Source organism: Zerene cesonia, chromosome Z (assembly GCF_012273895.1).
Source record: "Zerene cesonia ecotype Mississippi chromosome Z, Zerene_cesonia_1.1, whole genome shotgun sequence".
Lineage (NCBI taxonomy): Eukaryota > Metazoa > Arthropoda > Insecta > Lepidoptera > Pieridae > Zerene > Zerene cesonia.
The window spans coordinates 2,085,828-2,110,453 of NC_052122.1; the positions used below are offsets into that span (position 1 = coordinate 2,085,828).

At 31.8% G+C, this 24,626-nt stretch overlaps 2 protein-coding genes across 6 annotated transcripts; one reads left to right on the plus strand and one right to left on the minus strand.

Moving 5' to 3' along the window:
- The first annotated feature begins 223 nt into the window (after positions 1-223).
- LOC119835518 (sulfhydryl oxidase 1-like) lies at positions 224-5,162 on the plus strand. 3 transcript variants are annotated; one of them, XM_038360400.1, is made up of 3 exons: positions 224-2,199; positions 4,132-4,180; positions 4,929-5,162. In XM_038360400.1, the coding sequence occupies exons 1-2, from the start codon at positions 512-514 to the stop codon at positions 4,172-4,174; spliced, it is 1,731 nt and encodes a 576-aa protein (XP_038216328.1). In that variant the 5' UTR covers positions 224-511; the 3' UTR covers positions 4,175-4,180; positions 4,929-5,162. The 3 variants fall into 3 exon arrangements, with proteins under 3 accessions (XP_038216328.1, XP_038216329.1, XP_038216330.1); XM_038360401.1 differs by having other exon boundaries at positions 4,135-4,180; XM_038360402.1 differs by lacking the exon at positions 4,132-4,180 and having other exon boundaries at positions 229-2,199; positions 4,929-5,161.
- An 82-nt stretch (positions 5,163-5,244) lies between these two features.
- On the minus strand, positions 5,245-23,346 carry LOC119835580 (flotillin-1). 3 transcript variants are annotated; one of them, XM_038360490.1, is made up of 11 exons: positions 23,156-23,346; positions 20,963-21,129; positions 20,214-20,393; positions 19,974-20,057; positions 17,849-18,067; positions 17,402-17,562; positions 15,961-16,069; positions 15,388-15,513; positions 12,690-12,860; positions 8,820-8,924; positions 5,245-7,402 (listed from the first exon to the last, which is right to left on the minus strand). In XM_038360490.1, exons 1-10 carry the CDS (start codon positions 23,205-23,207, stop codon positions 8,856-8,858), a joined length of 1,338 nt encoding a protein of 445 aa, XP_038216418.1. In that variant the 5' UTR covers positions 23,208-23,346; the 3' UTR covers positions 5,245-7,402; positions 8,820-8,855. The 3 variants fall into 3 exon arrangements, with proteins under 3 accessions (XP_038216418.1, XP_038216420.1, XP_038216419.1); XM_038360492.1 differs by lacking the exon at positions 8,820-8,924 and having other exon boundaries at positions 23,156-23,345; XM_038360491.1 differs by lacking the exons at positions 5,245-7,402; positions 8,820-8,924 and adding an exon at positions 9,499-9,635.
- Positions 23,347-24,626: the final 1,280 nt, after the last annotated feature.

Consider the following 24,626-nt stretch of genomic DNA (forward strand, 5'->3'; position numbering starts at 1 on the left):
AATTACTGTATTATAAATAAAAGCCTTTTAAGAGTTATTTAGACGAAGTCGCTACAGACCTGTTAGTGGGGGATGAATTGTTTACGTGTAATATTTTTATATGTAAATGTAAATAATCTATATTATTTCCATAGGGTTTAAGTCACAGTGAGCAGCTCGTAACTAGTTCATACCTCCGCTGTGGGTCTTATGTCCTAGCTTTATTTATCTTGCTTGTCTGTGTGTAGCTGTACATTGGCTTTGGATTTCATACATCTTAATCTGTGGTCTTTCGTTTTTAAACGTTTGCGACTTCAGACTTGTGTCACGACTCACTTAGGTATCAAAAAACATAAATGGTGCGATAGTAAACTAGCTGTGACGTATTAATTTAACACGGATGAAAAGAGGGAAATATAAATTGGTGTTGATAAATTAGTAAATTAGTTTTCAAACTATACAGACGTGCGGTGAACTTGTTTCGTTTCGAATTGAAAGTTTTGCAAAAAAATAAAAATATCGGTGCTTAAAAATGAACTACTGGTGTTTTCTATTCATAGGTGTTTTTCTTCTGATATTTGTTGATGGGGCTGTTGTACCGGAAAGTAATGATGTAGAGCAGCAAGGGCTATATAGTAAGTCGGACCATGTAACTGTATTAACCAACAAAAACTTTAATAGAAAAGTTTATGGCCAAAAAAATGCTTACTTAGTCCAGTTTTACAATAGCTATTGTGGACACTGCCGCGCATTTGCACCGAAATTTAAAAACTTAGCTGCTGACGTCTCAGCATGGAAAAACATTATAAAATTGGCTGTCATAGATTGTTCTGTGGAGGAAAATAATGAAATATGTAGGCAATTTGAAGTAATGGCATATCCATCTTTACGCTACTTACATGAGTTTTACAAAAAAGGAAATGCCTTTGTGGGGGAAAAGTTTCAGCTAGCTGATACAGCAGATAAGCTAAGAACTCAATTGATTGCTAAAATGCAATCTGAACAATCTTTAGGCCGTCTATCATCAGCTCCTCGTCTCAATATAGCTTCTTATGATTCTTATACTACTGCTTTGAGTACTATGCCCAATGATGTCACATATACTTTCCTAGTTTTTGAAAATGAGAATTCTACTATTGGTTCAGAGCTGGCTCTAGACATTAATGACTATGAGCATATAAAGGTTCTAAGAGTTCAGGAAAATAGTGAATTGGCCACAGTAGCAGGTGTCACAAGATTTCCTGGATTAGTTGCAGTAAGATCAACTCTAGAACCAACTCCGCTCACACCTAAGAATCCTACTAGACAAACCCTGCTAAAGGCTGTTAATGCATTTTTAAGGTCTAAAAATTATGAATTGCCTGCTAGAGATGTAGAAATTGATGACAACAATGAAAACTTCATATCTAAAGATAATCCAGCCCAAGATCCTGATGTTGTTTACTATACAGACTTAGAGAAAACACTCAAGACGAGTCTACATACCGAAATTACTAGACATAAAGTACTAAGTGGTGAACCTTTACAAGCGCTCCTGGATTATTTGGATGTGCTTATTGTATCATTCCCAGCTAGATACAATTTAAAAGAATACCTAATAGACTTACGCAATAACCTGAGCAAAAAACCTCAATGGAGTGGAAGTGAAATATATGAAACTGTTAAAAGGTTGGAACATAATTATAATACAGTATTTTCACCCGAGCTAGAATATGTAGGATGTAGAGGAAGCCAGCCACAATATAGAGGGTATACTTGTGGCTTGTGGGCTTTGTTCCATACATTAACCGTAAATGCTGCACAACAGCCTGGCATAGAAGGCCCTAAAGTATTGAGAGCGATGCATGGCTATGTCAAACATTTCTTTGGTTGCACAGAATGCTCTCAGCATTTCCAAAGTATGGCTGCTCGGAATAGAATATTTGATGTAAAAGAAAACGACAAAGCTGTACTTTGGCTTTGGATTTCACACAATGAAGTGAATTTAAGGTTGGCAGGAGATGTCACTGAAGATCCTGAACACCCCAAGATACAGTTCCCAAGTGCTACTAAGTGTCCGGAATGCAGACAGACCCGGGGCGCCTGGAACTTACCCAATGTGTATCAATATTTGCAAAGGATGTATGGAGCTGACAAAATACAAGACGCTAGAAGAGCAAGATCGACAGCTGCCGCACAAAGCCCTCTGTCTAACCTGGATATTGGAATGCTAAGCCTTCTGTACATATTTTCTTTTCTTATTCTCATTTTAGTTATTAAGTATTTCTTATCTAAACGATTTTTTAGAAAACGTCGCTATAAGCATGCATGGGGTAAAGTATAAATTTACAATTGAATAAATCAAGCCCATCTCAAATTAGTAAAATATATGAGTGAGATATATGCATGATCATAACATCAGGTTCTGTACATAAAATCACTATTGACATTAATAATATCATCATGTTAGGAATGAAAAGAATTTAAATAAATTATTTATTGATTAGTTTTTAATTTGAAAAGAATAATGCATTTATAGAATTTTTATTTGTTACTATGTGCTTTAATGTCTTTCCATTAGTCATTTCATTTTTATTCTTTGTTAATATTTAACTTTATTTTATCTTGAATTAAAGATAATCTTGAATCAATTAAATTAATATGAACATACCGGTTATACAACTAATGCTAAAATTATGCTACTTGGTGAAAGTTTATTTCAACTTTCAAATTGATAATTTTCTAGCTACTTATATATATATATATTTATTTGTTGCTAACTAATCTTTCATTACATAATCATCATTCTGTAGTATTTTCAACAATATTATTTCTACTATTTGATCTCATTAAATCATTATCTCTCAATTGCATTTGAAATTGGCTATCATTATGTAATATAACGTTTTTTTTCGTACTTCCATATAATTCTATTAGCCATGTATTTTGACCTTCTTTACAAGACTTAGTGTCTAGTTTGTGCCTTGAAAAAAAAAAAGGAGAGCATCACCAATCCAAACATTATGTTGGATCATAAATGTATATTAATAAGCATAAATTTGTAATTTGTTATAGATAGCGTGATATAATAATGTATATTAATAGTGTGGATATATATTTTTTATACAATAGATATAATATTTAAATTATCAATCGGTGTACATAATATGTGCAGCAATTACATTAATTGCTTTGAAATACAATTTGTTCTGGAATTTTTAATGAAGCTTTAAAACTAAACTAAAACAATTGAACCATGAAAAATTGGCAAACATGATCATTAAGTCTGTACAAAACATTACTAAATTTTAATATTATTTTTAAGATATTGGATTTCAAAATTTAACATAAAAATATATAATATACAACTACTATTTATTATATTTATTGTTTTAATTTAAATGATTAACTTTATGTCAATATTGACATTTTGGCGGGATTAATTATTTAACATTTGTAGCTCAATTGTAGAACGGATACTCAAATGTACCTGTGCAAAGAATAATTTTAATTAAGTATTGTTATCATACGGCTCAATATTAAATTTAAATTAGTAATCAAACAATTTTATCTATATGTAATGTAGTGTCACTTACAAGAGGATTTTTATATTATGATATGCTTCGTGTCCCTCTTGTATTCAGAGATTAGAATTTAGAGATCAACAGTAGCATGTACACTATTTACTCTATTGAATATTAGGTCTTATATAATAAACCTTAAGAATTTTTTTTTATTAATATTTGGTGAATATTTTCTACCAAATAAGGACAGTTTTATTAATGAACCGTTAATATTAGGTATTACTCATTACAAGATTAAATGATTTCATTCCAAGTTGAATGTTTCAATAAATTTGAAACCATAAAAATATTTTTAATTTTTCTTTCAACTGACATTCGTGGCTACGTGTGAGCATTCCGTATTGTGATTTAACATATCATGTGTAAACATTAGATAAATACTAGGTTATACCATGACCGTTCTGCAACTTTTGTTGCTGTTGATTGATGTCAACTCTTTTTCGGTTTATTAATTTACCCATAGGTAACTGAAATAGCCGCTAATTAATGACTTTAAAGCTGCCCTTGTAGAAGTTTATAAATATTAAATATTTTATTTTCATATAGTTGTTTTAATTAAAGACCAATTAATATTATTCTTTAATTTAAGCAGTTTGCTTCATCGCGTCTGGAGAGAATCGTCTTTTAACTAGAGTCAGGTCAGTTTTGATTTTTTTAAATATCGGTGGAGGGTCAAATTAGCGACATTGGAAAGACAAATCAAATAAGTATATCCACTTTAAAGTTAATTAAGATATTAAGTTTAAAATTGAAACTAATTTCTTCGTAATTGTTTTTACAAGAATGGTCACGCTCATATTGTTTAGTCATACATGTGATCTAGCTTATATGCTCATTGTTCTATCTGGCTTGCGCAAGAGCTACGGTTACCTACATAAGTGTTTATTGCTTTGGTGTTGCTTATGAATAAACGTCTTATATACTCTTCAGATTCTAACTAAACTAAAATTAAATTACATTCCTTCATCCCAAATACTTATCATTTGGCTATTATTATTCATCTTATATGTAACTGCTTACATTTTCATAGTTTAAATATTTATTAGGACTAGATATTTGTATTATAAATTTAACATGAAGAAATGTTATAAAGAACGATATAATTTCCCGCGATCGATTCGCAAGTATTCCGGTATTTTTGGAACCGTAAATAATATAGGTATCTTCTAGCAACTCAATATATTTATCGATATGCAGCTGATCGCATTATATTGCATGTTTCAAATTATAATGTAAACAATCGTGTACTACAATTTATTAAGCTTATTGTTGTCCAACATTAGACAGAAACTTATAATCAATCAAATCAGGTTATCCACATACTAATGGTAAAAAAGTATACATTTCTTTATTAGATATGTAAATAATTTCAATTTTATTTTACAGGTATATGGCGGCTTGACTAATGTTAGAAGGAGGTGTTGAACAACGATTATGATACAAGTTCTTTTGAAGATTCGACCAGTGAATAATCTCATATTGTAGAAGACAAAAAATTAGTGCAACTAGTTTTAAGCAAAATATGTAATTTCTTTAATTGCGTTATCCTGCATAATTAATAATTCAAATATTAATAATACATGTTAATATAATACCTGTACTATGTAAATAAAATCTATATTTTTGGCAATTTACATTTTATTTAATCATAGCATGACGAGACAAGGGTTGAGTGGGAGTGGGTGAAATAAAACAAAAGAAAAGCAATTTTTGCTGAATATAATACGAATAGAAAACACGTCCATACACATGAATAAAAATGTGAAACACACAGATAAGAATTGTGCCACTCTCAGTGCAACAATATCTTAGTACTTAACACCGTACATACATCTATGGAAAATTATTTAGCAAAACCGTTTTTTACACGCCAAGTTAATTATTATGTTCCACCTCACATCATTCTCTGCGAAGTTCCTGCAATCGCATACAATCCACGTTGGGAAATTATTTTTAACTCGTTCAGTGGAAAACAATAATTCGCATAACAAATTTCGTAAGTTCAATTAATACATTCGGTGGTAATCGAAAACAATTTGTGCAAAAATATTAATTAGTTACGAATACGAGCACCTCAATAAATTGTTTGTTTCCAAACAAAGTACAGGTGCTACTCAAAATAAATTAATATAATATTAAAATGATCCTTAAAGCTATAAAAGAAAAATAACAATGAATAAATAATAATATATTTCATAATATGGCACCGGATCCCGAAAAAATGCTTGTATCCGCACAATTCATTTTATATGGTTTAGGCGAAGTTAAAATTTAAAAAAAAAAGTCGAGTTAGGTAAGAAGTTACTCGTAGATACATACATTCGCATGTAGTCATAAACATTTTTCGTGTTTTCTTTGGCCATATATACCTACTGAACATAAGTCAATCTAACTGATACAATTTGTTATGTAGGTATATATGCATTTGAAATCAAATATTTTTTTTATTAAGGTTAGTTACACGCTCAGATCGGGTTGAATAAATTTGGAGATTCGTTTTTTTATAATTTTAAAAACATAGCCAAAAGGAGAAAACCAAGCGTACCCTATTTGTTGCGATCTTTTTTACAAAATTATTCCTTTGTTAATTAGTACTGAGATTTTAGCAAAATGTATCTATCCTACAAACTATGAGAATTTTTTTGATAATAAAGGAAAAATCTGCGAATTCGACAATATGGAAAAAAACGTCGAGTTTATGATAAATATATAGTAGTAAATTTATTACATCAAAATGTTACATTAGCAAAAATTTAATTATGGAATTAAAAGCGCTAGTTCACTCGCACGCTTTGTAAAAATCAAAACATCGGAAGATAGCACGTCGAGGGTATAACTCATGGAAAGATTACTCAAGACCCTTTAATAATTCGCCTAATGAAATTCAGCCACAATTTCCTTGTAGTTTCGCGGAATTACTTTTAACCAGTCGGCCAATTCACGAAAAAATAATAGAAGACAAAATTATAATTATAAATACTAATATAAGTCAGGTCGACATCTTGAAATTGACTCATAGTTATGTATGTGCGTACACGTTGTGCATTGTCACTTTTTAGATATAGATATAAGGACGTGTCGTATCTTCCGCTATTTAGTTTCTATCAAAGCTCGCACGTAATATAAAACATTTAAAATTCGATTCGATGCATTTCTGAATCACATCCTGCTTTTCCGATATTACTGTATTTAATTAAAAACCTAAGTAATAATTTTGCAATGCCATCTCCGTGTAACTAATATAAAAGCTTTTTTTTATTGAAATATTATACGAGATTACGTAAAACGTGATCTTTCCCAATTACCTAGTTCATAGCCTAAACTAGCGCTTTCCACTACTTCATTAATAGTAAAAAATAATTATTATGGTACATCTCATTACAAAATCTAAACAAAAATATGTCTACAAATGCAGTTACCGTATGAGTTTCTAAACTGCCTCTTATGAACACCAAATTGTCTTAATACCCTAACGACAGTTAGCTAAATAAAAAAATATAAGTTTATTTTTTTCTTCATTAGTATAACAGTCATTTGTAAACTACATTGAGAACATTTAGGCGATTGGTCGTAATTTATTCAACAAATCATTTGTCCTACGCCCACCGAGCTGTCAACGCATGCTTAGCCATATCTTTGTACTGTTTTCATTACTGCAAAATATTTATATGTACTTATATAATGAAAACATTCACGAAATAACCTGATCTATTTTAATATAATTTATTTGTACATATTATGTAGGAAGTAGCACTTAAATCGTTGGAAGTAGAATATATTATTTCGGTACGTTTATGTCACTCGAAGCTAGTACACACTCTTTACTTCTACTTACAGACTGCTTATGCGGCGCTGATACCCTGAGAACAAGAAAACATTGTTAGCAATATATTTTGTGTTCAATTTTTGCTTCCGGCCCTCGGAAATCCAAAACATTCATATATATATACAACAGAAAAGCATACTATATGAATGAGAAAGTATATTGATTTCCTCTTATTTTTACAACAAGGTTACTTTATATTTGATCATGTTGGAAAAACCAATAAAGAATCAGTGTCCGAACGAATACGCATGCCTGGTAGGTTTCTACTCGTACGTCATGCAAAATTATATTAAATAACAACGACAAAATAATGCAACATATATACGATGATTAAACGAAATATTGCATAAGATAAAACCACAATTACACGATTTACGTAAATAATTGCGTATCAAAAGCATCAAAAAGGTCAGGCATAATCTAACAAACAACAGCTACAATTACAATATTTATATGAAAATTTAATTAGAAATCTGCCCTCGGAAACAACTACATAAGTTTTTAGGGAATTCGCACTGGCACAAAGCTACTAATACAAGAACAAGCGTAGGCTACGTATGACTAGACATATTTTGAGAATCGACATCAGCTATGTTCTAATAGAACATATTTTACAACAGCTATTTTATAAGATGGATCTATTATTTAGACACTAGTATTACAAAGCACACAAAACCGAATTTTTAATAAATTCACATAAAATATACATAACTATCCACATTATCTTTAAATCTGTACAATAAAATTATCAAATATTCTGCGATCATGTTAATCGTAGAGAAGAATAATTGATCATTATTTAATAAAGTTTATCATAGATAGCATCAAATATCAAATTTGATATTGAATAATTACTCACAGATAATAATAATTATCTGTGAATTTATATCTATATATTGATATTTATATGCATACTAGCTGACCCGGCAAACGCTGTTCTGCCTTACTCTTATCATTTAGGGGGATGAAAAATAGATGTTGGCCGATTCGCATAGATACCGGATAAGCACAAAAAAATTCATCAAAATCGGTCAAGCCGTTTCGGAGGAGTATGGCAACGAAAACTGTGACACGAGAATTTTATATATTAGATTATCGTACAGTCTTCATCTCGTACGTACGTACTTGTTGTGGTATTGCCATCTGCCAAGCGAATGAATGAATGAATGAAGAAATCTTATATCAACAAACAAGCGTTCAAAGTTATACACTAAGATTACTAATGGCCGGATTTTAATATAAGCTATCAACCCAAATCTACAGATTAGGGCTGATTGTTTTTCATCGCCTCATTAGCCAAATTTGTAAGAAAGAGAGATCGATGAAAAGTTACCACGCGTTCGAAAACGCTACTTGTAATGCAGCGATTCCCTATCAGAGTTCGATATTTAAACTCATATGTGGATAGTTATATATCTAGTTGTATCCATGCAGTTAGCTGCTATATTTACCTCGACGAGCATTATCTAATTGTGACCAATGTTGAGTTATCGGACCTTCCTCGCGGAGTCGCCGCGGGCTGTGGGCGTCGGCACCGGCGTCGGTTCCGATATAGCCTAACCGCCAACCGGGTTAGTATCAAGCGTTAGTGAATTTGTGAATATTATATTATAACACAACCGACGTTTGCGTACTGATTTAACGAACAATTGAACAAGATAATAGAGACAAATTAACATTGACTTTGTCGTGCCGTAAACGCCGCTTGCTTCCGTGTGAGGTGTTAGACGTACACAAATAAATTAATAAGAAATATTATAATATTGTTACTGATGTACAGAGAACTAGGGGTAATTTGTAGTATCCAAAACATATATCAAGCGAAAGTTTGTCGATCGTTATTCACAGTGCATTTGCCTTCTGAATAAAATATAATGAAAGTGAATTAATTATAAAATAGTCGTTAAGCTTTACGATAAATTAATTGTAATGTTAAGTATACTCTAGATATTATATCTAACATTATCTTTTTCAGGTTTTTATATCTGGCAAATTAATTACTGTAGTTTATTGGTGTAGTAAAGTTAGTATTGAGGTGTTAAAAATGCAAATACATTTCTACGTCCATAAAAATGACACACAAGAAAATAAATTGCTTAGCTTGTTATTTAACGAACTTAAGTAGTGGCTTCATATATTCTCATTTGAATAGCACTTGTTAGGTTATCTCTAGGAGATTTTTCATAGATAACATTTGACATCAAGATTCGTCGAGAGCGCCGTCGGTATTATGATATAAAAATCGTCGTATATTTTGATGTTGCTAGCTGAAATATTTAAGGAAAATAAATTAATGTGTCTAAATAAAGTTGATATCTACACTGATATAACAAAGACGAAACTTGTATTTTTATATGTTTGTAACGTGTTCACGCAAAGCAACTGGACCGATTTCAAAAATTCCTTCGCCTTTAGAAAGCTACAACTTTTCTGAGTCACAAAGGATATATTATATGTAACTAGGACCAAGCCGTAGCGAACATCTAGTGCTTCATATAAATAAGACACTTATATTGAGCTTTAAGTACTATAAAGAAGAAGTATTTTATTTTCGGAAGTTATTAATTGTGTTTAAAAAATTGCGTAAACGATTAATTTTTTTTTTCACCTGTTAATCACTCTAGATAACAATAAAAGAAGTAGTTGTAGGTAATAACATATTTTATTATTCAAATAAATTAAGTATGCCATTTACACAAGACGTTATCTGTGTCATATTACTTAAAAACAATATAAATATAACCTACCGATATAATATTACCTATTCAACAATTACAACTACCACCTAATCAATTAATTATACATATCTTTTAATTAACTATATACGATTTTTTTTTTTGCATTCTACAATTAAAACCTTTCCCTTGATAATAGCATCACGTGTGAACTGGATGCTATATCCTCTGGACCTACTTCGTCGTTATTGTTTCTGTTATATATATTATATAAGGATACTATGAAAATTGGTTGCCTGTAAAGTCGGTTTTACGGGCGAAGATTTTACGTGACAACGTCTTTTTCTCGGTAGAGTATTTATCGATATGAATATTATTAAATTGCACAATAGGAACAAGGAATTGAATGAAAATAAGAATTGCACAAATTTTAACTATAGAAAATATATTTTGTTTACTAAAAAGACAGAGACAGAGACACAAGCACGCGCCGATTCAATGCGCCTAATTCTCTAGTGCTGCGCGCGCGGCGGACCGATCATAGTTCGGTGACTCATCGTAACGTTACCGGGCGTTACACTTTTTCATGAGTGACTCCGAGCCGCAACCTAATTTAAGACGTTGTCACGTCAAAAAATTGTCAAATCAAAAAAAAAAAAAGGAAATTTAACGAGCGATTGCATGCATTTTATCTTCGCCCGCATATAATTCGCGTCCACGACTAGTGCAACCTTACGATAACCCTTACTCTAGATATTATGTTATTTTATCACATTACCAATATTGCAAAATATTAAATTTCAGTAGATCGATTAAGAATTCATATTGTAATACAGTAATGAACATCAGAAAATATCCTAGGTATTATTCGTTATCGTTGATATGCTATACGAAAAATAATTACCTATTAGCCTATACAAGTCGTAGAGGAAAACCTGTTAATACACGCAATATACTGTAATTACATTGTTATCAAGAATAACAATGACTGACTTTGGATAAGGTGAAATGTTAAAGGAATAATTACTGGATCGCTACATTCCTGTTTCAATGAGAATTTTTTGTGGCATTTTTATAGACATAGATACGCTGTTTATTCTTACGTGCCAATGATTTGTGTGGCGTTTCAAATTCATTTACAGAAAACTTATTCCTTTGGACACGTTGTTATGAGGAAGATAAGTGCTATTGATTTTTTATACTGTTAGCTTATAATCGTTATCTATAAATAGCTTTAGTTTACGTATAAATGTGTATACATACCTTATGATTGCAGTAAGAAGTTGATGATTGTTATAGTACATATTATAATGCTATCTTCACCTTATATTTATCCTATATTGTAAGTTTTTTTTTTTGGAAAGGCATACTACTCATCTTTATTTTTGTACTCGTTTTCATATATAATGCAATATACAAATAAATACATTTATAGACTCACCTTAATTTGTATAATTCTACCAATATATTAACGCGATGTATTTCAGAGCTCTTACATGACCTCGTTCAAAAGTATTTTAAGATCTATTTATAGCAAGTTTTATTGTTTGTATTTTGAAACTTTGGGATAAGTATATGCTTTTATTAATATAATCATTCGTAATCAAAACGCAAAAAAAAGAAAAATTAGTTGTGGGTTAAAAATTACTTTAATATTGAATATTTTAATCCTCCCATATTATAAAACCCTTAAAACAGCACATTTATAGTAGCCTTTATCTCCAATCAATTAATAGATTAACATTGTTTGTATTATCTTTAATGTAACATAGCAAAATATTAGATCTTATCATAATGATTAGATCTAGTTTATGAAAGTTGAATGGTGTAAATGGAACTAATCAATGAAGACATAACATTTTCCTAATAAGCTACAGATTGACCTTGTAATCTTCGATATCTTCTAGTAACGTTCCTAACGTCCTTCACAAGGTCAAATATAATCTTCTAAAGTACTGAAGGACGCAATTCATTTGTTATGAAAATAAATAAAGTAGATTGAACTGATCGTTGCGGCACGAATTGGGCAAGCTCGCAGCGGGGCAGTACCACACCCCCACAGGAGATCGGCGTGAACCGGTAGAATATGAGTTTTACTGTTTCGTGCGGTGAGTGGGGGAGTTAGAGGGTCGTATCATTTTCCTCGCTTTTCTCTTCACATACGACCCGGACAACACATTTGCAGGCGAAACAGTAGCTCGTTTGCCCGTCATAATATATAAAAAAAAAAATCGCTCTTACTACTACCGAAGTCAATAATCATGGTCATATTATCGACCCCCGTCGCCCGTCACAAGGTCGCCCGTCCGGTACACAACATTATCATAGGATAGCTGATGCAATCCCAGAATGAGCACTCACCCTTGCAGTTCCCTTTAAACTGCTCCGCTAAAGTCAGTGCACACTCACCCTTGCAGTTCCCTTTAAACTGCTCCGCTAAAGTCAGTGCACACTCACCCTTGCAGTTCCCTTTAAACTGCTCCGCTAAAGTCAGTGCACACTCACCCTTGCAGTTCCCTTTAAACTGCTCCGCTAAAGTCAGTGCACACTCACCCTTGCAGTTCCCATTAAACTGCTCCGCTAAAGTCAATGCACTCTCACCCTTGCTGCCATCAAACTGCACCGCAAAAGTCGGTGCACACTCACCTTAATCTTGGATATATCGACCCCCGTGACGCCCTTGACAAGGTCCGGTATACACTGCACGATGCTGAGCACCTCGCCGGTGAGCTTCGCGGCGCCCACCTCGCCGCCGCCGCACGACACCATCGTCACTTTGCGCGCTTGCGACAGTGGCGCCGCAACTTCTGCTGCCACCTGGTGGCGAGATTGAGTACTTAGTGTTTCATCGATGTTTAAAAAATAATAATAATACATAAATACTAGCTACTACTAGCCGGCTGAATGGATAATAGATTATCAGAACTATTTTTAGGGTAATAAATTCTTGGTTTGTATAGCAAAAACAAGATTAGAGCCAAAGTGTCTGGCATTTATAAATATTGATTCCATACAAATTCCCGACACAGACAAAGTTCATAAATTTATAGTATATATTATCGAAGATGTAAGTTATGTAGATGAAGTAGGTACATTACACATATCGTCTTGGCTTGTATGTTTGGTATATTTAAAGGAGAATCAGATCTTTGTTGTGATACGTTCATAATAACAGCGTAAGTAAATGTATAGTGCGACGCGATATTTCATACTAGCTTTTTAATTGTAATATAAGTAAGGATTTGTGGATATGTTCTTGTGAATGGTGTTCAATCATTTTATCATGTGTTTCTGCAATTTATAAAATTATAATTTTTTAAAAGTTTTTCGAAAAATGTTTGTAATAGTAGTTAGTAGTTATAATACAAATCCGCTTACAACTCGTATAAAATATTATTCATAAGGAATGCTTAGACCAGTAACCCATTTTCATATTAATAGAAGATTATAGATGTACTATTTTTTCCGAGAATTATTATACTGGCTCTAATTAATAACCTAGAATAGAATAAGAGTTCTATCTCATAATATTAAGTATTAGAAAAAATAAAGGTGAACCCATTTCTAATAAAACTACGTATCTTATTAAATATATACATACAATAAAGAAAGAACATACATTTAATTTAAGAAAATGGCAATTACAAAACAAGCAAAATCTTTAGTTTTTTGTAAAATCAATAAAAAAGCAGCTGACGCTAAGAAAGTCACAACAATCTCACTTGTTTATTTATGAACATGAGATCACATTTTAGTTAATAATAATTCGTCAAAATCTCTCGACATACAAAGTTACATAACATCAACCTCACAAGAATAATACGAAAATCTAAATTTATCTGAGCTGTGTAAATCGTGAACATGTGACGTATTAAACGCCACTATTATTTACTAATCGATTTGTAGCCTTCACTGAGCGTGCAATCGTGTGTGCATTATTATTATTTTTGTGAAAATTAAAACACGAGCCTTTCTGTGTGACATTAATTATTTATGAAAACAAATAAAAGTGTGAAATGTTCCGCCGCCACGCTCAATTTTCTTTGAAAAATCCTATTTTCCACCACAAACTCTCTGATAACGATACTACATTCTGACAAAATTTAATCAGAAGTATGTCACGTGTAATGTATTATAATGAACGTAAAGAAACAAAACAACGCACGGATAACGTTTACTACAGCCGTATATTTTAAGCTTTATTTTCCAATTTACCGCACACATTATGGAACTAACCGTAAACGTATTGAACGGTTTCCATAAGTCACAACAACGTGTGTGTTTGTTTTAATGATAGGACTAGATAATGAATGTATTCGACGAATTTCTAGACGTAATACTGGAGTAATACTGGTTCAAGCGATAAGACTGCGGTAGCGGAAATATTGAATTACTAGCTGTTCCCCGCTCTTTTAATAAATGGGCTATCTAACAATAAAATAATTTTTCAAATCGGACAATAGTTCCTGAGATACGCGCGATCGCCGAAACAAACAAACTTTTTAGCTTTATACCATTAGTATAGATATTTTGGATTTTATTTTTATAAGCAATAGACAAACGTCATAGGCGAACATTTAAAATACAACAATATTTAAATTGTCGTTTTATAATTTTGTATGTTTACTAGCCTCATATTGTGTATTAATTAATTAACATATCATAACTCCCGAAAGACAAAAAAAAATCAATGCAAATATACCATAGCTGGTTGCATAATACTGCCATATAAAAGTTATATGGACACAGAAAACAGACTAACAAGTTATATAAATTGCTTCATTCAAATATAACAGCCAATATCTTATGCATTATCAATACGTCGTAAAGTGCAAGAATTTATAAACAATGCGTTTTAAATGAGGAAAACAAGATTTGCGCGGGAAATTTGTAAATTTAATTTATACAATATATTTAATCGAATTTATAATAAATTGGGTTATTTCACAAGTCTGACACATTTAAGTTATCATCGAGACTGATTTGTGTCCTTGACCAATTTGTCAATGTACCTAACAAACAATTTCAATTACAATTACGATCACTTTGCAAATAAGGAAAGAAAGAAAGAAAGAAAGAAAGAAAGAAAGAAGAAGGCCTAACCTAAAAAAATAAAAGGCCAAACATGTTTTTAAGAAAATTGTCATCGTAGAAGTGCTGATATAAATTTCAAATTTTTGTATGTGGACATATGGAATTTCCTTAGTACTTTCAAAAGTACATATTATAACCATTATAGAAACATGGATAAGGCACCATCTATGCATGCTCTTTGTTTTTCAAGTTTGAAGAATTAAGATTAAGGAAAATAACTTTACTGTGATACAAAAGATTCGAAACATACCCGTGGTAAAGTCTCCAGCATCATATCCACCATAGCAGCGGAGCCGTATTCCTTCCAAGCGTCCGCCTTCTTCGCCATTTGTTCTGCGTCAGCCACCGCCTTCGCCTTGATGGCGTATGCTTCAGCCTGTTTGAATAGAAACCAATATACTATTACTTTATGTTATATAGCCGGACGTACAACAGCCCAAACTGTTGGAAGGATTTTGACATATTATAAAGATTCGTCATCATCATCATCAATCGTCATCATAAGAATTATATTCACTTGTTCGTTTGTAAAAAAATAAAACGATAAAAAAAACCTATAATTGTTGTTTTGCCATCAGTTGCTCTAATAAAGATAGTATTCTTTTCGATAGCTATTACGTATGGATGTCAGCGTATAACAACATTTTTTGAGTTTGAGTTTGAAGACTATGCCCGTATAATATTATTATATAGCCTTTTTCTCACTCATCCCATTCAATTTTTTTCCATCAATCCTTTTCTTTTCACTCAAGAGCGAGCTACACGTTTGCCTTTGCTCGGTTGCCCACTGACATAAAATCTACTTAATCCCATCTGATCATACCTCTCCACGGACTTTGACAGCTTCAGCTTCGGCTTCAGCTTCGAGAACCGTCTTCAGCCGGTGCGCTTCGGCGAGCTTCTCTAGCCTGAACTTCTCAGCTTCTGCCGGTCTGCACAAAGAAAGATATAATTATATAACAAAGAAATAAAGAAAATAAAATATTTTTATTTTAAGGACAGTATTAAAAAGAAGCAAATAAAACAATGAAATAAAGATAACGATACAAAATAACAAAGAGATTTGCACGGTAGAGAGTCCTTGAAAAAGAAACCAACTGAGGTCAATTCGTGATGCAGTTTTGTTCACACAGAGCTGGTTTTCAGTGTTACTATTTATTTATTTATTTATTTAATTAAAAGAAAACTTACAGCTATAAGTACAAATGTAGTAAAATGATAAAAGAGAATGAGGCCAATTACAAGTTTTCACATATATTTGTTTTACGTTTCATTGTACATTAATGTAATTAAACGTCGTTTGAATTATAATCCCGCATATTCAATGCTTGAAAAAGGCATTAGCCATATGTTTTCTTAATTTATGTTCCGTGGTATAGAAAAGGTCAAAATTCATTCCTTTCATTAGAAGGTTGAAATTTCTATTTGAACGGATTAGGAAGGAGTTTTGACGGTATTTGGAATGACTGGGGGGGATATAAAGTAGCTTTGGGACTCGCAGGGGGTTGGGATGTTTTCGGTGCCCGATGTCGCCTAGCAACTCGGAGCAATCGACCGATCCGTTCACTATGCGCAGCTAGTATGCTAGGTCAGCGATGCGCCTACGCTCATATAACGGCAGCAAGTGGAATTTTTTGCAACGGCTGGTGTAGTCTGATAGAAAACATTTTGAGCGGTACTGCATATACTTTAAAAACTTCTTCTGTATGTTTTCAATTCTGTCTACATATGTATTAAAAATGGGATTCCAGACTTGTGAATTACATTCGAGATGACTACGGACGGAAGCGCAATACAAAATTTTAATAGTTTTAATATTTTTAAATTGAGAAGATATCCTTATTATGAAGCCTAAGGCTTTAGATGCTTTTTTGACTATGTCGTTTATATGTTGATCGAAAATAAATTTTGAATCAAATGTTATGCCTAAATCTTTTATTGAGAAAAAACGTGTTAAAATGGTATCATTAAGAGTGTATGGGGAAGAGATAGTGGTGGCTTTCCTGGAGTAGGTGGAGATATAGCATTTGGAGACGTTGAGATCAAGTTTATTACGTAAACAGTACTCTGTAAACCGATTAAGGTCCGTTTGAAGATCGATGCAGATGCAGTATAATATTATTTCTATAGCCATGTAGGGAACGTATCCATACTACGTGACCTATTTTTCCCCCCTCCATAACCATCCTTCTCCCATTCCTCCTAAATGCGTTACGTAGCATGGGTACGTTCCCTTAGTTATAAATATAAGTTATTAGTAATACCTGCGTATAGTCGCCTCTAGCTCTTTTTCTCTCCGTTGCACTTCCCACTTCTGCACGTTGATCTCCTGTGAGCGTTCCACAACAGCGATTTGCATTTGCTCCTCCTTGATGCGTTGTTTCGTTTTAGCGGCTTGCAGCTCATATGCCATTTCAGCTTCCGCCTATTTTGAATAATAAAGATTGAATCAAAAGGCAAAAACAAAATCAAGATCTTCATATATTTCTTATTTAAATACAATGTTACCTTTATTCGTATATTAATTGTTGAAACTTTCATAGATAAGCATAGAAAAATGTTTTATATATTGCCTTATAATAATCCGACAGAATCAGATATTGATAACAAGATTTAAAAAAATTTATGTAAGTAACTAATATAACAAATTAAAAAGTACTTAGTACATATTTTAGTTTTATCTGAAGCTCAACAAAATTTGCATACAACACCTTAATAGTTTGAACTTCCACGTCGTAAGCTGCTTTTTTCAGTTCGAAATCCCTTTGTGCCTTCGATATTTCAGTATCATTGAGGAATCTGGCCGCCATCCTCTGCTCTTCCGCCATTGCCTCTTTAATCCTCGCCTCGGCTTGAGCCTCCGCTTCGCCGATACGAGCGTCTCGTTTCACTTCCGCTGTTCGAGCCATACCTAACGCTTTTAGATATCCCTGTCAAGTATTCCATTTCATTAATATATAAGTAATAAATATAATGTTTATACCTACTAATATTATAAATGCGAAAGTTACTCTGTCTGTCTGTCTGTCAGGCTTTCACTCTTTAACCACTGAATTTGGACATTAACAATTATTTGGAATTTGGTATGAAGGCAGAACTGAACTTGGGAAAGGACATAGGATAATTTTTATCGCGAAAAATATGATAGGAGTTTTAAGCGATATAACCCAATTCCACGCAGGCGAAGCCGCGGGCGGAGAGCTAGTTCTCTACAAATATTACCGTGCGATTGCATAAAATTCAGGCACATATTGTTTTCTATTGATTCGAAAATATATGTATTTTATTTTTTATGTATTACAAGTATAAACATTTATTTAAATTCTGTATAGGTGCAAGCTGGGTAATATCGTGTTTCTTTATAACATTGGATCCGTACTAAACATTGAATAATATACATATTTATATAAAGAATCATATAATTTTACTAGCTGCACCCGGCAAACGCTGTTCTGCCTTACTCTTATCGTTTAGTGGTATGAAAAATAGATGTTAGCCGATTCTCAGACCTACCCAATATGCTTACCAAATTTTAGAGGAATCGGTCAAGCCGTTTCGGAAGAGTATAGAGACTAACATTGTGACACGAGAATTTTATATATAAGATTTCTAAAAGTATTTTATTATTTTTCAATAAGCTAATGTCAGTTGTCAGTCTTAATTAAAACTGTGTATTTTTTTAGAGTATTTGAATAGGTTCTTTGAAAGTTTTCTATGCTTTATAAGAAAACCAAGTTAAAGTTGCATATTTCATTTGTTAAATATTTTCAAATTTCTTCTATAGATGTAGCAATAGCCCTCAACATTTTGGCCATTATCTCTTTATATTGGTTCTGTTGTATTAAAAAAAGTGTATTTATTTCTAAAGCAACGAATGAAACTAAATGCCACCGAAAACGCAAAAAAAGCATAAAACTAAATTATTTAATTTGGACTTTATAAGCAAAACCATGAATTATTTTGCCAAAGAATCCAAGCAACCATACTGATTCAATTGTAATAATAATTTTAGGCTAACATTACATACGTATCAAAATGCGTAACATCTATTCGCTTCAAAAACTTGTTTATTTATATTCTTGTGCCCTCAGAGATAAAAGGTGTTTTCCTCACCCATGTCAAGTTTTTTAAATAATTATTATTTGATTTGCCCTTTTTTATTTTTTTCACACATTGTCATATCTAAGGAAAATATTTATACTTATGGTATGACTGATGTTGTAATTGCTTACATAACTTTTGACGATTATTCTTCTTGTTAAATGTTATACTGTGAATGTGGTGAAAATTGACATTGTAGGATTAATGTGCTAATATATGGAATAGATATTTTCATTTATTTACAGGCCCTCATCAGACAATCATCATAAGTTATTGTATATATGTATAAAAAATTAATAAACTTCATTCTCATTATCATTCTTTCTTAACAAGTACCAGTCTTCACTGTAAATTAATGAATTACATGCACTCTTTCAGCTTAAATTGTTAGTGAACCAGCTGACTAAAATGTAACCCAATTCTAAGAGCATATTTCTAAGTTACTAAAATAAAACATACCTTAGCTTCCTGTCATGCCATGCCATGGTAAAAGAAAAATATTTAACTAAAGTACAAATACATGTTCATATAAACTATTGGCTAATGCTAAAATTTATTGTCATTGTTAAAACTGTAATTAAGTGCAATGCCAAAATAATTTTTCAAAAATCAAGTTTGAGTTATAAAAATGATGTTTACATTTCTACAAACCTTATTTAATGGCAAATATGAGTAAATAATAAATTAAATTAAGCATTTATCTACAGTACATAGTAAATATACTTATTTCATTACCTCTTCATCCCTGATATCTTTGAGTGTGTAGGATACAACTGTTATTCCCATATTAATAAGATCACTAGATGCCACCTCAAATACCTATAAACACATAATTAATATTTTAGAGTTATTTGTAGAATGTGTAATATGTATGCATATCAAGATAAGTTATGTTTTACACAATTTTGTAATCATATCTCATCGGAACAAGAACACCCTAAAGATTAATACTATTACCATAAAAATTGAATTCACCTTTTTCGAAAATATTTTTCTGTCCTTATATATTTCTTCGACTGTCATAGATCCCATAATAGCTCTCTGGTGACCTTCGAGGGTCACTAGGGCTATATGTTGAATTTCCTGCTCTGACTTTCCAAGGAATTGTTCACAGGCTGACAAGAGCATCTCTGCATTCTGACCTTGTATTTTTACCTGTAATATTAGAAGTATGTATAAACATAAGGTATAACTAAACAAGACCTCTTTATTGTCCTTCCCAACTTAGGGAGAATAGAAATATGGTTGCTGTCTATTGTGAGGTATAGGAGATGAAATAAATGTCTCATTTAAAAACTGCTTTTCTGTTAAATCTATAACGGTAAGTGGGTCAAGCCCCTGTGCCCTTCTGGACGGAGTTTTGAAAAGAAATTGAAGTTATCATGTCCTACACCTAAACAAGTCACATTATACTCAGAATAACAGTATAATAGACTTATTTTAAAGGCATTTAAGTGTATTTTATAACAGAATGTATTCTATAAGAGAACTACATTTTCGGCTTTATATACCGATGCATTTAAAGTCGAAAATGTAGTAGAAGAGAAAATCTACTCAATATAACACTCCTAGTAACAATTGCTTCATTAAGCAGCAAATTAAATTAATACATTTAACCACAGCAACTGTCCTATTCTATGCAATATCCATTTACTTGTTGGTTAATTGACACCATTATTAAGGTCAGAACAATACCACAATGACTATCGCATTGGACTAATTACCTGCGCGATGCCCGTCACCGATATAGGCACGCCCTGGCTTGTGTACACGGTAGGCGACTCCACTTGCAAGGTCATTGTGTTTAGAGATATTCTTTGCACACGTTGTATAGCTGGCCATACGAACGCGCGTCCCCCTGGCACGAGCAGCGGCTTCGAATAGCAGCATCCTGCAAGATGAGATTAATATAAAGTTGTATATATTTTGGGACTTTATTTCATGTACCCAACAGTAAAAATTAAATACTGTTATATCCAAGTCCAACACACAGATCATACGCAAGTAAATAATTTTAAATGTTGCACACATATTATGTAACATATTTTAAGATAATTTATAATATTTTTGGCAAATTATCTGCATACAGATGGAGTTCCATGTACCCTAGTGTATGGGGCAGATTAAATATATCTGTTTCACAGATCATTTTTATTTATGAACAAGTAGGTGAGCTGCTTTCTGTGTTCTACCAGACCGAGACATTTTATTGAGCCCCTACCGGGATTCAAACTCTTATGGTAATACATTAACCACTGTACCAAGGAGGTGGTCAATATGTATAAAAAGTTTTAAATAAATTTTCTAATCATTTTTAGTTATTAACGGTGTAACAGACTCAATTTTCATTTGCATATTATGCAATGTGCTACAATTAATGTGCATAAAAATTATGATATTTTTACTTCTACCATTAAATTAAAATAAAAATTTTACGCTAAACTTAGATTGATAATTGGTTCATATTAACAGCTATGATGTTCTCTTATTCCGAGTTGGATCACACAGTACATCAAAATGTATAATTCGCAAATGTGGCTTTGCAAGCATACAAACTTAAAATAAAATCTAAATATCTAAATTTATTTTTGATTAAAATGTAATTTAAGATTAGATGAAAGCTGCAGTATTAATAACATTTAATTTTGCTATTTGTAACCCAAAATGTAGTCTTGCATATTAAAAAAATATATACATACAATTCTGAATTAGGAAAGGTGGATTTGAACCACCAAAATTTACAATGTTTTCATTTGTAGTGAGTAGTTTAAAAGTCCACTATTTAAATGTGTTTATACACTAAGGAATATTTAATTATTATAATTTTTAATAAATAATATGAAAAACATTCTTTATAATTGTAAACTGTTCTTGAAGCACATTTGGCAGATAGTAATTGATATGTCAAGTTTCAATTACCTTATTTATATCAATTAATTAGAAATAAACCTTATTTCAATATTTCAAAGATCTATAGCTGATTTCTCCTCAGTCCACGAATTATGAGTCGTGTTTTATAGCCACAATGTTCAAATGATTATCAAGATTTTGATTTCATCTTTAAGAGTTTGTATTTTGAGATTTATATGCAACAGTTGTAAATGGTTTGTGACATGTTTTTTAATTATACCAAGCATCTTAGATTAGAACCTTTACAGTATGTGAAAGTTGGAGTTGGAAACAATATTCCATAACTGAATGATGCATGACACCATGTAGGCGTCAGCTATTTCTTTTCCAGAATAATATATTTGGGTTGTACATATTATTATATAATTTGTACTATAATAAATGCCTACACAGTTGAGTTTCTTTAATCTATAATCAAGAACATGTTTAAATGTACACTACTTTAATAAGCTGATGTATTAGATCCCAAAGATATAGAAGAAGAAATAAGAGTAAGAGATACATTAAGCTGTCCTTTTTATAAAAGTTTAACATATTTGAAGGACAATACTTCAGAATTATATCACACAAATATTAAGAACCAAAAAAAGGTTGAATATTTGTTATATGAACGATATTTTCAGTCTTATATGTATTCTAAGAGGTAACATATTACTAACTATAATAAGAATATATGACATGATCTGAATGTTTACATCTTTTTATTTAGAGAAACAGTCTTAAATATGAATTCGCTACGCAGATATGACTCACATTCGCTCATGAAGCTAGATGTATTATGGAAGAAGCTAATAAGTCCAATTAGGATTTGAGGAAAACATGACATTAATTCGCATTGCCAACTGGAAAACGAATTTTAAATAATAATACTTTACATATATGTTGATACAGAAGATTCGCTACAGATGATATAACACTAATACGAGAGAAACAGAACGGAATTGAAACAAATAATAATTGAGGTACACTTATCTCTATCGGTGCATCATCATTAGTTTACTACTCACCAGAAACTACAAGCGCCTCGTTAGGACCACACGTTACGAATCCCCAAGTCATTTTTATTGTATAGTTATGTTGAAATTAAATAAATTCCTAACGAAATAAAATAATAATACACTTGAAATCAAAACATAAATCGGCTTACGAAATGGAGGGGAACACAGTGACGGATATCGCGTCCAATCCTAGTCCACAAATAGCCAGCACAGTTAAAAAATATTCATAGACAAAACAAGCATTTAAAAAGAAAAATATACTTTTGATTTTGCATGTTTATTTATACATTTGTAAAATAGTAATTAACTCAAATCGTTGCTGCTTTTTATTCATTTTTGTCTTTTATCTTTTAATTTTGAAACAGTTATGTAAGGCAAATATTTTTGTATCTTTATTTCAATTCTTTACTTATTTACAACTAGCCGCTTTATTCAGCTTCACCTGGTTTGATCTGGAATCAAAAATATTACATACCAACAAATATCTACTGAACCGGTTAGGTACAAAAATTCTTTCAGCCTTCGCTGCAACTTCACTGGGTCACATAGGCTATGTACCACGGGCGAAGCCGGAGCGAACAACTAGTAAATTATAAAATATAATAGGATCTATATAAGTAACTTTTTACATTTAGTATTTGTGTGACAAATGAACCCAACGATATAAACAAACATGGCAACTCTGACGAAATCTACCAAGTGCCAACTGTCAAACATGTAATGTAACAAATTTGAACTTTGTTGTTATAAGTTGCAGTAAAATTAAATTTATATTTAAAACAGATTTTTTTTATATTATGACAATAAATTGTAAATAAAAGTGAAAAAGTGGTGATTCTACATTGCGTATCGTCAACAGTAAGTAGTTAAATACTCTATATTAATTAATATGTAGAAACAATGATTTGAAACCCTGAGTGGGTTTCAAAACATTGTCCAAAATTCATAATTTTAATAAATTTACCACCTCCTCCTCCTCCTCCTGTTTTCTTCATTGGTATTCAAAAATTTATTAATTGAAAACTTTAAATTATAACGTACCTGAAAAAATAAGACAAGTAGCTATTAGTTTTTGTTTACATGTATAATTATATAGACACAAAAAAAATTTGCGATCAGAGATTTCAAGGGGGATTGCTTACAAAGTTGTGTCACTCAGACTCAAACTCATATTCAAATATTTTCTCAAACAAAGAGAAGTATCACATCAAGTATTACCTTTTTAAATCAATCAATGAATAAATGAATGAATTTCAAAAGTATTAACAAAACAATTTGATCAGAAATTTGTAAGGAGCTCTCCATTAATTATGTGGAGGGGGTTGTGCCACATCTCTCAATCATCTATCTCATGCAATGGAGGGGATTCGAAGAATGTAACTTGGAAAACAATGGTGGGTTCCAATTTGCATTGTTTACAAGCAAAAATAAATATCCTTTAAGAAATTCAACCATAAAAAAATTAGAAGAATCTCACGTG